Genomic DNA, 13,267 nt, shown 5'->3' with positions numbered 1-13,267 from the left:
GTGGTTGAAATAGCATTGGCATGTGCTCATGGGTTGCCAGAATTGGCTTTTTAAAAGCCAAATTCTGGGTTACGGCCCATTTGACCCACGAGTATACCCCTTAGGTCCTGGCAACCCATGCTTCCCAATACACTGAGAGGCTGTTCACACGAGCAGCCCTCCCCGGGCTTGCACAGTCCTATCCAGGTAGGGCTGCTCATGTGGAGTGCCACATGAGCCGAGCCCAGCACTGCCCTGCCTAGTAGCCCAAGGTTCCCCCCTGGGCTATTACCACCTAATGGCACACCTAATAATAGCCACCTAATGTCACAGCGGGGAAATGACTTACCTAGGGAGCAAGAGGTTGCTGGTTCGAATTCCTGCTGGTATGTTTCCCAGACTTTGGGAAACACCTATATCAGACAGCAGCGATCTAGGAAGAAGCTTCATTTTGTTTTGTTTTTTAAATTACCTTTTACTCCTTGGGGGAACTTACTTGGGGGAGTTCCTGGAGGTGGCCGGCGGGGGAGTCTACAGAGGTTCCCCCTCCCCCTCCGGTCTCCCTCATGTCCCCCTCAGCTGGTTCAGCTGCTCTTCGGCTGGTTGTCGGACTTCACCTGGCAGCCCAGTGCCCATTATGGAGCCCTGTGCACATGCCGTCTCCATGGCCCAGGCCACGCAGAGGCCATGTGTGCAGGCTCCATAATGGCCACCGGGCCACCGAGTGAAGGCTGAAAACTGGCCAAAGAGTGGCCGAACCAACCGAGGGGGATATTAGGAAGGCCGGCGGTGAGAGGGGGAACCTCTGCAGACACCCACATCCCGCTGCCTCCAGGAACTCCCCTGAGGAGAGTAAAAAGTAAATTATTATTATAATTTTTTTATAAAATGAAGCTCGCGAACCACCCCCCCCCATGGACTGAACCGAGCCGGAGGGGTTCGAGGGGGTTCCAGACCAAACTGGCCCGGTTGGGTTCGATGCCAGTCCAGCCTTGAACCAAACCGGGAGCCGGATCCATGCACATTCCTACAATGCACCACACGACACTCCTTGTGTGGTGCTTTGGGGAATATCTGGAGGCCGGGCTGTGTTTCCCCAGCCTCCAGAACTCCATGCTGCGCACTGCAGCAGTGATCATGTGTACGACCAAGTGGTGTGGCACAAGGATCACCGCAATCATGTGGGGAAGGTAGGTATACTCCTGCCTTCCCCCCAGCCCTCCCTAATCACCAGGGATTTGGGTTGTGTGGACGACTTTAATGTGTATCATAATATCCTAAGGTATGTTTCTTCCATCCAGTGCTGAATTTCATGTTGTTGTTGTTGTTGTTGTTGCAGCAGCAGCATTTTGATTTATCAGCGAAAAAACAAAGTAGATCAAGGAACACATCAAGACAAATGTGCTATTCAAATAGCAGGCTTGTCCACCTTCTTGAAAGTAAATTTGCTCAAGGGTAGTCCTTCCAGCTAACCACTTCAAACGCAGTGGTAAAGCATATTCTTGCAGTTCAATTTGCTGGCAGTTAAATTCTAGCATGTCACTTGAAAGCCTGGAGCACTTTCACCTAAGTAAGTTTCCTCACAGGTATACTCTCCAGCTTGCCTTTTCAAGCATAAGGGGGCAGAGGCTGGCATCCAGGCAAACAAAGCACTTGCTCAACAAAACAGCACATGTGCAAGAAAACTGCATACCTGCACAAAATCCCAAATAGTTATACCCTGCCCCTCCAGTACACTAGTGCTCGAGGCAGCTCTCAAAGTCAGTAAAAAGATAAAAACAATATAAAACTAGTAAACTTATAGAAACTAACTAAAAACAAGCCTCAGTTATAACCAAATTCAAAATTACAAGTTAAGACATTAAAACCCACTGGATATGATAAGACGTTAAGACGTTAAAACCCACTGGGAGCCAGCGTGGTGTAGTGGCTAGAGGGCCGGACTAGGACCGGGGAGACCCGAGTTCAAATCCCCATTCAGCCATGAGACTTGCTGGGTGACTCTGGGCCAGTCACTTCTCTCTCAGCCTAACCTACTTCACAGGGTGGTTGTTGTGAGGAGAAACCTAAGTATGTAGTACACTGCTCTGGGCTCCTTGGAGGAAGAGCAAATGTAAAAATAAATAAATATAAATATGAGGTGCAGCTAAAAGGTTAAAATGCCTCCCTCTGAAGAGATGGGTCTTCAACAGTTTCTGAAAGACCCTGAGGGAGGAAGCATGGCGGCGGTCTTCTGAGAGGGTGTTCCAAGGCCAAGGGGACGTCACTGAATAGTCCCTGTCTCTAGTGCCCGCCAACCAAATCTCCGTTAGCAGCAGGCCATGACCAAAGTTGTGCTCTTGCACAAATGTTCCCTGCAATGTAAACAGATGGAGGAAGAGGTTGCCCAGCAGGAGGCTTACCAAACATTGCACACCTCATTGCACGAATGCGAGGATGTTTCTGCTAGTGCAACACTAGTCTGGAACTCAGTGGAACAAGCTGGCGTAACAGGGTGCCAGTCAGGCTTCCTTGAAATGTTGGCTTTTCATCTCAAGGTGATGTTTTGAACATTTGAACAAAACTGGGTAGACTGGACAAGTCTGGAACATGAGAGAGGCCATGTTCCATGTTCTTTATGACATAGGGCAAATTCAGGTTTAATAGGAATCCGGAGGCCCCTTCACCTCCAGTTTCCATAGCCACATGTCCAAATGTGGGAAATAGGAGTTAAGAGCGAAAAGGGAGCCATGGTTTTCCTCCCCGAACTCCAATCTCGATCTTTGGTTCAGAGTGGATTTTCACCACCTTTAACTCTGGTTTTGGGGTGCCAGCATTCCATCTGAATGCTGACACCGTAGTTTCAGCCCCATGGAACTGGAGTTGAGGGAGGAAGCTCCTCCCTCACTCTGGTCTGATTGGCTGTACAGTCTGTCCTTCTGTCAAAGAAGGATGCCCTCACAGCTAGCTGACTGCAGAGAGGCAGCTGTCCTGAACGTCCAAATGCAGACGGGAGTTGGGGCAGAACCAGGGGTCCCTGGCATCCACGGTTCTACATTATGTGTGAATTCGGCCATAGGAATTCAATAGCAGATGGTAAATAACTTGGATTACACTGCAGCTCAGAGACATTGCAAACAGCCTTTCAAGCACTGCTGACTGAGTATACCTGCCTGCTGTGCCTAGTGGTACAGAACCCAATTTGATGCCTACATTCCTACCAGCGATCACTGCCTTTATTAATGCTTTTGTTTTTCATTTTCAGAGCTTCAGTAAAACATTATGATTTAGAACCAAAGCAAAACATATCCTATCCATTAAATATGCCATCCAAGCAGGAAAATGCAGTACGGGCAGGAAATTCCCATGGTACCGAGCTGAAATGTGTCAACCTCACTGAGGAACATGACATTTCCTTCCCACACCTACTGCTTAATTAATAAAGGATCCAATTAGAGGCTAACGCTGTGACTGTGTCACCTTTAGGCATATAATGGATCATTTTGGAGCCAAGACACAAGATGAAACAATGCAGTCCTTTGCTAGTTGCTAATCTATTTTTAATTTTGTGACACAGTTGATTGACTTCAGCAAGGGGCCACTTTGAGCCAAGTAAATGAAAGAAAGCGGCAGAGACAAATCAGTTAAATAGAGAGTTGTTATGTGGTTTGTTATGCTATCAGCATAACAAACCACACAAGCACCTCCATATGTATGGGAAAGGGATGAATTTGTTCATCAATGGTGTTCAAACTGTGTTGTGGGACACTCTGAAATTCTTCAGAAGACTATTAAGGGTTTCTCAGCAGGAAGGCAAACTTTCCAGAAGTCCAACCTGCAATATGCAACTGCAGAAAAAAGCCTGGGGTACTCGAGGTGGGATTAAGCCAAAATGCCCTCCCATTTTCACAGCTCCATTTGCAATTGGCAAAAATGGGTGGCGGGGGGATTTGGGCAGTCTTTCAGGGATGAGTGGAGCATGAAATTGGGAGGCATGAAACACACTACTGGTAACATTGTTCCTCCTAGTGGCCATGGCTAGCTACTACCTTTTCCCCAGAACCCCCCTCAGACTAATGTAATGTTATGACAGCAACATTCCAGGAGGGGATTGTGGGAGAAAAAAGGGTGGCTGCCAGCAAAAGCACGGCCGCCACAAAGCAGATAGCAGCGAGAGGCAAAAATGGTACTGGCAAAGGAAAAGGGCTGATTTGATCTCCTTTTACATAAGAACAGCCCTGCTGGATCAGGCCCAAGGCCTCAGGGCTAACCTCTTATCCAGAGTAGTCCAGCAGATTTTTTTTCATTCATTCATTCATTCATTTTTGAACACCACCCCACACTTGTGTCTCCGGGAGGTTTACAGCAAAACAAAACATATTAAAACAGAAACTAAACCTTCACACCTTAAAGGATCCCTCCAGTACTGGGCAAAGTGCAGCACTGCATGCTGAGAATGGTCATCTCTGCATGGTGCCAGTGTGACTGTGCAGAATCTCCTGCTTTGGCCAAAGCTTCACACTGGCACAGTAAAGAATTAGTCAGGGAGGCACACATAGGGTTGGCTGAGGCTGCCACTGAACAGCCCTGCTGGATCAGGCCCAAGGAAGCCCATCTAGTCTAGCATCCTGTTTCCCACAGTGGCCCACCAGATGCCTCCGGGGAGCCCACAGGCAAGAGCTGAGGCATGCCCTCTCTCCTGCTGTTACTCCCCGGCAACTGGTATTCAGAGGCATCTTGACTCAGAGGCTGGAGGTGGCCTATGGGCCGCCTTAGCACATAACACCAAACTGGAGGCAATCTCACCTCCGGTTCGACCTCCCATATTGCCCAAATTATCAGAACCTCCGTTCCCAGACCCCACCATGGTTCCGATATTGTCCTCAAACCTGGGATTGAACTCTCAGTTAGTAGTGAATTCCACTTACCCAACCGAGGGAGGGTCCGTTCCCTCCTCCGTGTCATCCAGATTGGGAATTTAACCCAAACTGGAGTTAGCTGAGGAAACCCCTCCCACTGGCTTCCATCCCATTGGCTGGCGCAGGCTGTCCTTCCAGGGTCAGAGGAAGCTTGTGCAGCCGCTCTTGCCCCCTTTGCCAGCTCCCAGACTGAAGATAGTGATCATCGGAGAGCACGCTGGGGGAAGGTGGAGGCAAACTGCAGGTCCGTTGGACCCATGGTTTGCTGTTCTGTGCGAAGGTGGTCATAGCCATCAGACTGGTAGCCATTTGTCCTCCATGAATTTGTCCAAGCCCCTTTTAAACCCATCCAAGCTCGTGCCTGGGCTTTACAATGAAGAACACTGTTCTACATTCACAAGGCACCTGATAGACAAATGTCCTTAATTGTTACCATAATAATTCCCTGAAATGACTCTACAAATTGGCATGATCACCAGGTATGATCAAAGTCTGTATAAAATTCATTGCTTCTCCAAAGACACAGGCGTTTGGGACCCAGACAGCATGAAGTTCCCCCTTGTGAGCTCTCATTATCTGCGGAGCTTATTCCATCTAATCTGAAACGCTCTTTCCTTTGTTTCTCCTGGTGCAGATAATACTGATATCGATATGTTCATAAGGTACTATTAATGTTTCCATTTCAGGGATCGTTTCCCTTTATTTTCTGATCCTGGGAAGATTTGTGCAGGGTGCATGAAATCAGACTGTTTTGCATGACATTTATAACCCTGCAAATGCAGACGACGGTTGTTAGGTTTTCACATTTGGGAGTTTAAGCCTCATTTGCAGGACATGTCAACTGTCTGCATAGCAGATAGATTAAAGTTATTCTGCAAAGTGCACCTGGAGAACACCCATTGTGCATTCTGTCCATGAACACACTGACCTTGAATGTAGAAACGATTGCAGTGTCATTCTTATAGATGGCTTGAGGCACCGCATGAATTACAGTGTGGCTGAACAGACTGTGCAAAGTTCTGTGTACATTGTAATGTAACATGCGCACAATTGCACAAGTGTGCTCTTGTGCAAATGCAAACAATTACACAAATGCAGTTGTGAAATAGCACAGCCATTATTTTCAATATGCAAAACATATGCCATGTGCCACAGAATTCCCGTCTTGTTGCACATATGCAACAGGGATTGAACCTGGGATGTTCTGCAGTCAAAGCAGGAATTCTGCCACTGAGATACATTCCCATTGCCCATTCAGTTCTGTAATGAACAACAGTAACCAAGCCTCCTGTGGCAGTTTAAAGGGTATGATGTTTATTGTGGCATCAGCTTTCCTGGACAAGAGCCCCATAAACGCCAGCTGTTGACCAGACACCCTGTGTTCCCTGTCTGTCCCTCGGTAAATCACTGTCTCCCGTTTGTCTTTTGGAAGGGCGAGGAGTGCGGCTTTTAAAATGTTGTTGCAAGAGTTGCCATTCTTCAGATTTCAGCCCCCTCCCATAAGTCTCTAGAAATCTAATCTCTGGGGTGATGGGCAGGTGTATGTTGACTGTAGTGCACAGAGAACCACAGGATGTCAGAGTTGGAAGGTACTTGGGAGGTCTTCTGCTCAGTGCAAGAAACTGCTACAGCTCCCCTGACAAATGACTGTCCAGCCTCTGTTTCAAAACCTCCAGGAAAGGAGAGCTCACCACTTTACAAGGCAGACCATTCCACTGCCAAACAACTCTTACAGCTAGGAAATTCCTCTCAGTTCCTAGCCTAAATCTGCTTCCGTTTAATTCCAACCCATTAGCCCTAGTCTACCTTGCCTTCCAGAGCAACAGAGAACAAGTCATAAGAACATGCCCTGCTGGATCAGGCCCAAGGAAGCCCATCTAGTCCAGCATCCTGTTTCACATAGTGGCCCACCAGATGCCGCTGGAAGCCACCGGCAAGAGTTGAGGGCATGCCCTCTCTCCTGCTGTTTCTCCCCTGCAACTGGGACTCAGAGGCATCCTGCCTTTGAGGCTGGAGGTGGCCTACAGTCCTCCAACTCCGTCTTCTGTGTGATCGCCATTCAGATATTTGAAGAGACTATCATATCTCCCCTTTGGTCTTCTCTTCTCCAGGCTAAAAATACTCAGCTCCTTCAAACCTTCCTCATAGGACTTGTTTTCTAGACCTCTCACCACCTTAGTTGACCTCCTCTAAACCCATTCCCATTTATCAACCATCTTGTCTGTTAAATGCACATGTGGATACAAAATGCCAGCATCTTCTATCTGCTCCCCTTTCCTACCTCAAATAACTCCATCGCCAGATGATAAAACGTTGCAGAATGTGTTTTAAATTCCAGTTTTTTAATCTATCACAAGTCCATTCAGATGTTTGCCTAATATTTAAGCATCCATAAATATACATAAAGTCAACTATTATAATCAGTTTGCTAACAGTTCATTATAACAAAGATGTTAAAACAAACAATGATCAATTAGGCAAGACACTGCTGAATTAATACCTTCCAAACTGAGAATTCCATAAAAAGTTCCAAAAAGAACTCTTAAGCTTAAAAATTAGCATATTTATTGTCGCTCAATGAATTAGCCATCTTTAAGGTGCCACAGGACACTGCTTAAAAAATACAAAGAACAGACCAACACAACTTGCCCATTGGTTGATTTTGAGAACAGTGGCCAACAACATGGCGTACAGCGCAATGCCGATGATGGACATCAGGTGGTGCTGTTGTGCATGTGACAGGCAACTGGGTCCCTGCATATTGTGCAGCAGTATGACAGAAGGAGCACTGCACAACGCCAGGGGCACCCAGGCACAGTTTGAACTAGTTGCACAACTGCCCACTTACACACCACCATAAGGGCTACCTGTTCACATGAGCAGCAGTGCCAGCTGATGATCAGTGCCAGCATTGCATTGCCCATTATGCCAGCCACAGAAAAAGATCAAGTTGATTAAAATTGGTGGGGGGGGGGTAAAGAGAGCTGGAGTATTAACAGGACCTCTCTCGTTTTTAGTTACTAGGTGAAGAAAGATTCCAAGACATTGAAAAAATTAAAACCATCGGCAGCACGTACATGGCTGTATCAGGATTATCTCCTGAAAAGCAGGTAAGAAACTAGCTGGGTGACTCTGGGCCAGTCACTTCTCTCTCAGCCTAGCCTACTTCACAGGGTTGTTGTGAAAGAGAAACTCAAGTATGTAGTACACCACTCTGGGCTCCTTGGAGGAAGAGCGGTATATAAATCCCTGACCCCGCATGCTGCAGGCCTAATCAGGATTGTGGCCCCCACAAGAGCTAATTTTTTAAATTAATTTTTTTTTTAAAAGTCTGCCATATAGGCACTGACCATGCTGAGACCATACTGTTTGGCTATAACTACATAACAGTATTGCGTTCCCCCTGACCAGTTTCTGAATCCTGCAGTTCTTACTTGATGTTTCTATTTAGTACTTTTAGCCATTCCTATTCCATCTTTCTTCACCATAAAGAGACACCTAAGGCTTCTGACAAGCAAATTTTACACCATCAATAAAATAAAAAAAATATTAAAACAGCAGCAGGCAGCAAAACACAAAGATCATCAGAATCAAGAACAAGGAGATCAAAGACTAGCCAATGTTCTTCTGTGCATGTGGACACACACAAGTCCTTTCTGTTTCAGAGCAAAGTCTGTTACACAATAAAGAGAAAGGTCTGCCCATTAGCGTAAACAACTTCTGAGTTTGGCCCTTGTGGGGTGTGGAGACAACCTATTTTTTTAATGAAATTTGTATGGTGCATCTTTGCTCTACTGATAAATGTCTGGCATATGTAATGGTGAATCTGTTTAATTCATTCCCCAGCAATGTGAAGACAAATGGGGCCATTTGTGTGCATTGGCAGATTTCTCCATTGCACTGAATGAGAGCATACAGGAGATCAACAAGCATTCGTTCAACAACTTTGAACTCCGCATTGGTATGTACAGGTGGAGCGTGTCAAAACTAGTCACCCAGATAGACAGTCCCATGCGGGTTTTAATCTGGATGGTGTCTTGTGCATCGGCATCTATATGTTCTTTAGGAAATGTCTCTTGCAGAAGCGTCTTCTAAACAGAGGTAGAAAATCCTTGAAAGCTTGAATAATCCACTAGATGAGAGCCATGATTGGCAAAACACAGATCATGGAATCTGTAAGGACTCATGGACAAAGTAAGGATTCTGCTAATAAGGACTACCCTCTTCTCTCCTATGTAAGAGACTGCTCTGCATGCTGGAATGACCCTTCCGGGGCATAGGGGAGTTGGAAGCAGCATCCCCCCCCCCCACCGCTTCTGCCTCTGCACCCCCCACTCCCTGCTTGCCTACTTTTGCAGCCCACTGCCACACAGCACCTACCTGTTGGGGCTAAAATGGGATGGCCTTCATCCTCACAGTCACCTGAAGTGGCAACCTAAAAGAATGGCAAGCCCTACATATATCCCTTGGACAAATACTAGATGGTGTGCAATACCATCTCTACCATTGGTATGGTGATTTGTGTTTTTAAAAAAGAACAGAATGTACATTCAGTGAGTACATTGGTGATTGATTGATTGATTGATTGATTGATTGATTGATCAGTCGATTGATTAAGTGCTGTCAAGTCAGTGTTGACTCTTAGCAACCACATAGATAGATTCTCTCCAGGATGATCTGTCTTCAGCTTGGCCTTTAAGGTCTCTCAGTGGTGCATTCATTGCTGTCGTAATCGAATCCATCCACCTTCCTGCTGATCGTCCTCTTCTTCTCTTTCTTTCCACTTTTCCCAGCATTATAGACTTCTCAAGGGAGCTGGGTCTTCACATAATGTGTCCAAAGTATGATAGTTTGAGCCTGTTCATTTGTGCCTCGAGTAAAAATTCTAGATGGATTTGTTCTAAGATCCATTTGTTTGTTTTCCTGGCTGTCCGTGGTATCCTCAAAAGTCTTCTCCAGCACCAGAGTTCAAAAGTGTCAATGCTTTTTCTATCTTGCTTCTTCTAAGTCCAGCTTTCACATCCATAGAGTATCATGGGAAAAACCATGGTCCAAACGATTCTAATCTTTGTAGGTATAGACACATCACGGCATCTAAATATCCTTTCCAAGGCCTTGATTGGTAACTCCTCCTAAATATATGCACTTTAGCCCCATTCAGACATTATGCTGTACGAATGTACAGACGCCTGTACACTCGTGCATGTGTTTGCGTGAATGACTGTACCTGTTTTCATGTTTCATATACTGGTGCTCAACATAACATGGGAATGACTGTACGTGTGTACAAATCTGTACCTGTGTGCACTGTACACTAATTGTACAAATGTTGAAGATAAAAGGTGAATGGGGCTATTGTATCTTTCAAATTACCAGTTGCGAAACCCTTTCCTACTTGCCTTTGTGCTTTATTTCCCTCCCTCCCTCCCTCTTCCTAATTCAAGGTTTCTGAACTTTGGGTCACCAGATATGGTTTGTTGGTTCATTATTTATTTATTTAACACATTTTTATACCACCCCATATACACGAGTCCCTGGGCAATCTAAAAACACAACAATTAAAACACTGACACAATCAAAACAGTTTTAAAAACAGACAAAAACTCTAAAACCTAAGACTTTAAAACTATAAACCAAAAGCTTGACTAAACAGGTATGTCTTTAGGTCCTTAAAAACATTCAGAGAAGGGGAGGCTCTAATTTCCTTAGGACGTGCTCTCCAGAGTCCCAGGACAACCCTTGAAACGGCCCGGTTTTGAGTCAACACCTACTGAGCTGGTGGCAAGCAAACTCAACCTGGACCTCCCCAGATGTTCTTAATAGGTGGCAGGGTTCATGAAGAAGAAGGCGTTCTCTTAAATACCTTGGAACCAAGACATTCAGGGCTTTGTAGGTAATAACCAGCACTTTGTTTTTCGCCAGAAAACTCATTGGCAGCTTGTGTAGTTCTTTTACAATAGATGTAGTATGATCTCTTTGGGGAACCCCGGGGACCAACCTGGCTGCTGCATTCTGTACCAATTGCAGTTTCCGGATTACGTACAAAAGCAGCCCAATGCACAGCTCAATGCAGTCATCAAGTCTGGAGGTTAACAGCATATGCCCCACTGTTTTAAGGTCATTTACCTCCAGAAATGGATGTAGCTGGCATATCAGCCAAAGCTGATAGAAAGCCCTCCTGACCACTGCCTCAACCTGAGAGATCAGGGAGAGGTTTGGATCTAGAAGTACTCCCAGATGACAACTCCCATCATCCTTCGGCCATTGTGGCTGGGGATCATGTGCGTTGTAGCCCAACACCATCTGTGAACCCAAGAGGCTGAGAACCCCTGACCTAGCTGAAGAGTTGGCCACACTTCCAGCAATAGTGGAGTCAAGCATCAGGAGCTGTAGCAACAGCTGAGCTGCTGATCTTTGTGAAGAATGCTTAACACTCAGGTGCCCTCTTTTTATTGGCCCTGAGTGACTCACCTAACTCACCACTTTCCAAGGGGTGGACATAGGTTATTCCTCAAAGAGGGTTACCTCAGTCATGGTCTCTGCAGGAATTAGCATTCCACGGCTCTTCTGCTCTCCTTCTGCATAGCTGGAGGGATTGTGGAGTTTATCAGAAGTGGCTGAGGACAAGCAGCAGAGGCACTAGCAACAGCTGAGTCGTGGGTGTTCTTGGAAAGGGCCTCTCCTTGAGCCTTCACCACCCCCGAGGGCCTCCCACAAGTCTTGTTTTCTTCATCAGGCTGACTCATGCACAGGATCCCTGATTTCAGTCTGTTCACTCATTTTTTTAAAATGCCATCTTGCAAAACAATTTTATCCCCACCTGGAAGGCCCATGTACATCTTAGAACCATCGATCCCAAGAATCATAGAATGTTAGATTTGGAAGGGACCTTGGAAGGCTTCTAGTTCTGCTCTGTGCAAGAAACGGCCTCAGCATCCCTAACAGAGGGTCATCCAGCCTCTGTTTGGAAACTTCAGCAGAGGATCACTGCTGAACAGGTAAAGCATCCTCCCGGTTACCTTCAGGCATCTGATCATGCAGGCTCTTATCCAGCAATGCTCATGCTATCTCACAGGGAACCCCAACCTGTGGTCTTCCAGATGTTGCTGAACTACAACTCCCATCATTCCCAACTACAATTTATTGTGGCTAGAGGTGATGGGAGCTGTGGTTCAGCCATGCCGGGAGGACCACCGATTGGCAACGCCTGCCATATCAGATTTGTGGGACCTTAAAGGCCGACAGATCTGATATGGCAGGGGCTCCCAACCTGTGGTGCTCTGGATGTTGTTAGTTTTGTTAGCCTTGCTGCAACAGACAAACACTATTCCTCTTTCAGAATGCTTTTCTCTGCTTGCTTTCTAGGTATCAGCCATGGCTCTGTTGTAGCAGGTGTTATTGGTGCTAAGAAACCCCAGTATGATATCTGGGGCAAAACTGTTAACTTAGCTAGCCGAATGGACAGCACTGGCATTAGTGGTAGGATGCAAGTGCCCGAGGATACATATCTCATCCTTAAGGACAGGGGATTCGCCTTCGACTACCGGGGAGAGATCTATGTCAAGGGCATCAGTGAGCAAGAAGGAAAAATCAAAACTTATTTTCTTCTGGGAAGAGTACAGCCAAATCCTTTGATCTTGCAACCGAGAAAACTGACCGGGCAGTATTCCTTAGCTGCCGTCGTCCTAGGGCTTGTACAGTCTCTTAACCGGCAAAAACAGAAGCAAATCCTCAATGAGAACAACAATTCCGGGATCATTAAGGGACACTACAACCGGCGGACTTTGCTAACTTCCAGCGGACCAGAATCAGTGGCCCAGGCAGAGGGCGCCGATAAAAGTGAATTGCCATAAACCTGCATCTCTCTTTGTGTTCTTTTCTTTTTCTTTTTTTAATTTCTTTTATATATAAAATAAATATATAAATAAAAATATGGTTTAATTTTATTTAGAACCTGGTTTTATTCCTTTCTTCTACCTCTGCTGCACACACGTCCCCCCTACACACATTGTTTGTACACAAGGGAATGTGCATGCACAGATACACATGGGGAAAGAGGCATAAATTTGTTAGTGGAGTGATATGCTCAAGGGGCTACTCTGGCAGCAGCCAGGCAAGGATTCCACAAGTCAGGTCCAAAGCACAAAGCAAGTCAGGTCCAAAGCACAAAGCAAGGATTCCACAAGTCAGGTCCAAAGCACTTCTGTGGTGCACTTGATGCACTACATTAGACCTTATTCCCTGTGCCACCAGCAGAGGGAGCCCTTGGCCTGGCTTATTGCTCTGCAGCACCACCCAGATAATGGCCAGAGTGAGGTACTGCAACTCATCAGGCCAGCTACACAAGGTGATCCGAAGAGCAGAATTGGGGCGGGGGGACCGGCTTGGTT

At 46.2% G+C, this 13,267-nt stretch overlaps 1 protein-coding gene across 3 annotated transcripts in view; it reads left to right on the top strand.

The window, feature by feature from the left end:
* ADCY8 (adenylate cyclase 8) overlaps positions 1 to 12,823 on the top strand; it is a 196,553-nt gene extending 183,730 nt beyond the window's left edge. For 2 of the 3 annotated variants that reach the window (XM_053244776.1, XM_053244775.1), the window contains 3 exons: positions 7,895 to 7,987; positions 8,724 to 8,838; positions 12,243 to 12,823. In XM_053244776.1, the coding sequence (XP_053100751.1) occupies positions 7,895 to 7,987; positions 8,724 to 8,838; positions 12,243 to 12,730 (696 nt within the window). In that variant the 3' untranslated portion in view covers positions 12,731 to 12,823. Of the gene's footprint in view, positions 1 to 5,511; positions 5,540 to 7,894; positions 7,988 to 8,723; positions 8,839 to 12,242 lie in introns of those variants that run through there. The other variant, XR_008306004.1, reaches the window with a different exon arrangement.
* Positions 12,824 to 13,267: the final 444 nt, after the last annotated feature.

Source organism: Hemicordylus capensis, chromosome 4 (assembly GCF_027244095.1).
Source record: "Hemicordylus capensis ecotype Gifberg chromosome 4, rHemCap1.1.pri, whole genome shotgun sequence".
NCBI classification, from domain to species: Eukaryota; Metazoa; Chordata; class Lepidosauria; order Squamata; family Cordylidae; genus Hemicordylus; species Hemicordylus capensis.
This window is presented reverse-complemented; position numbering and strand designations above follow the sequence as displayed.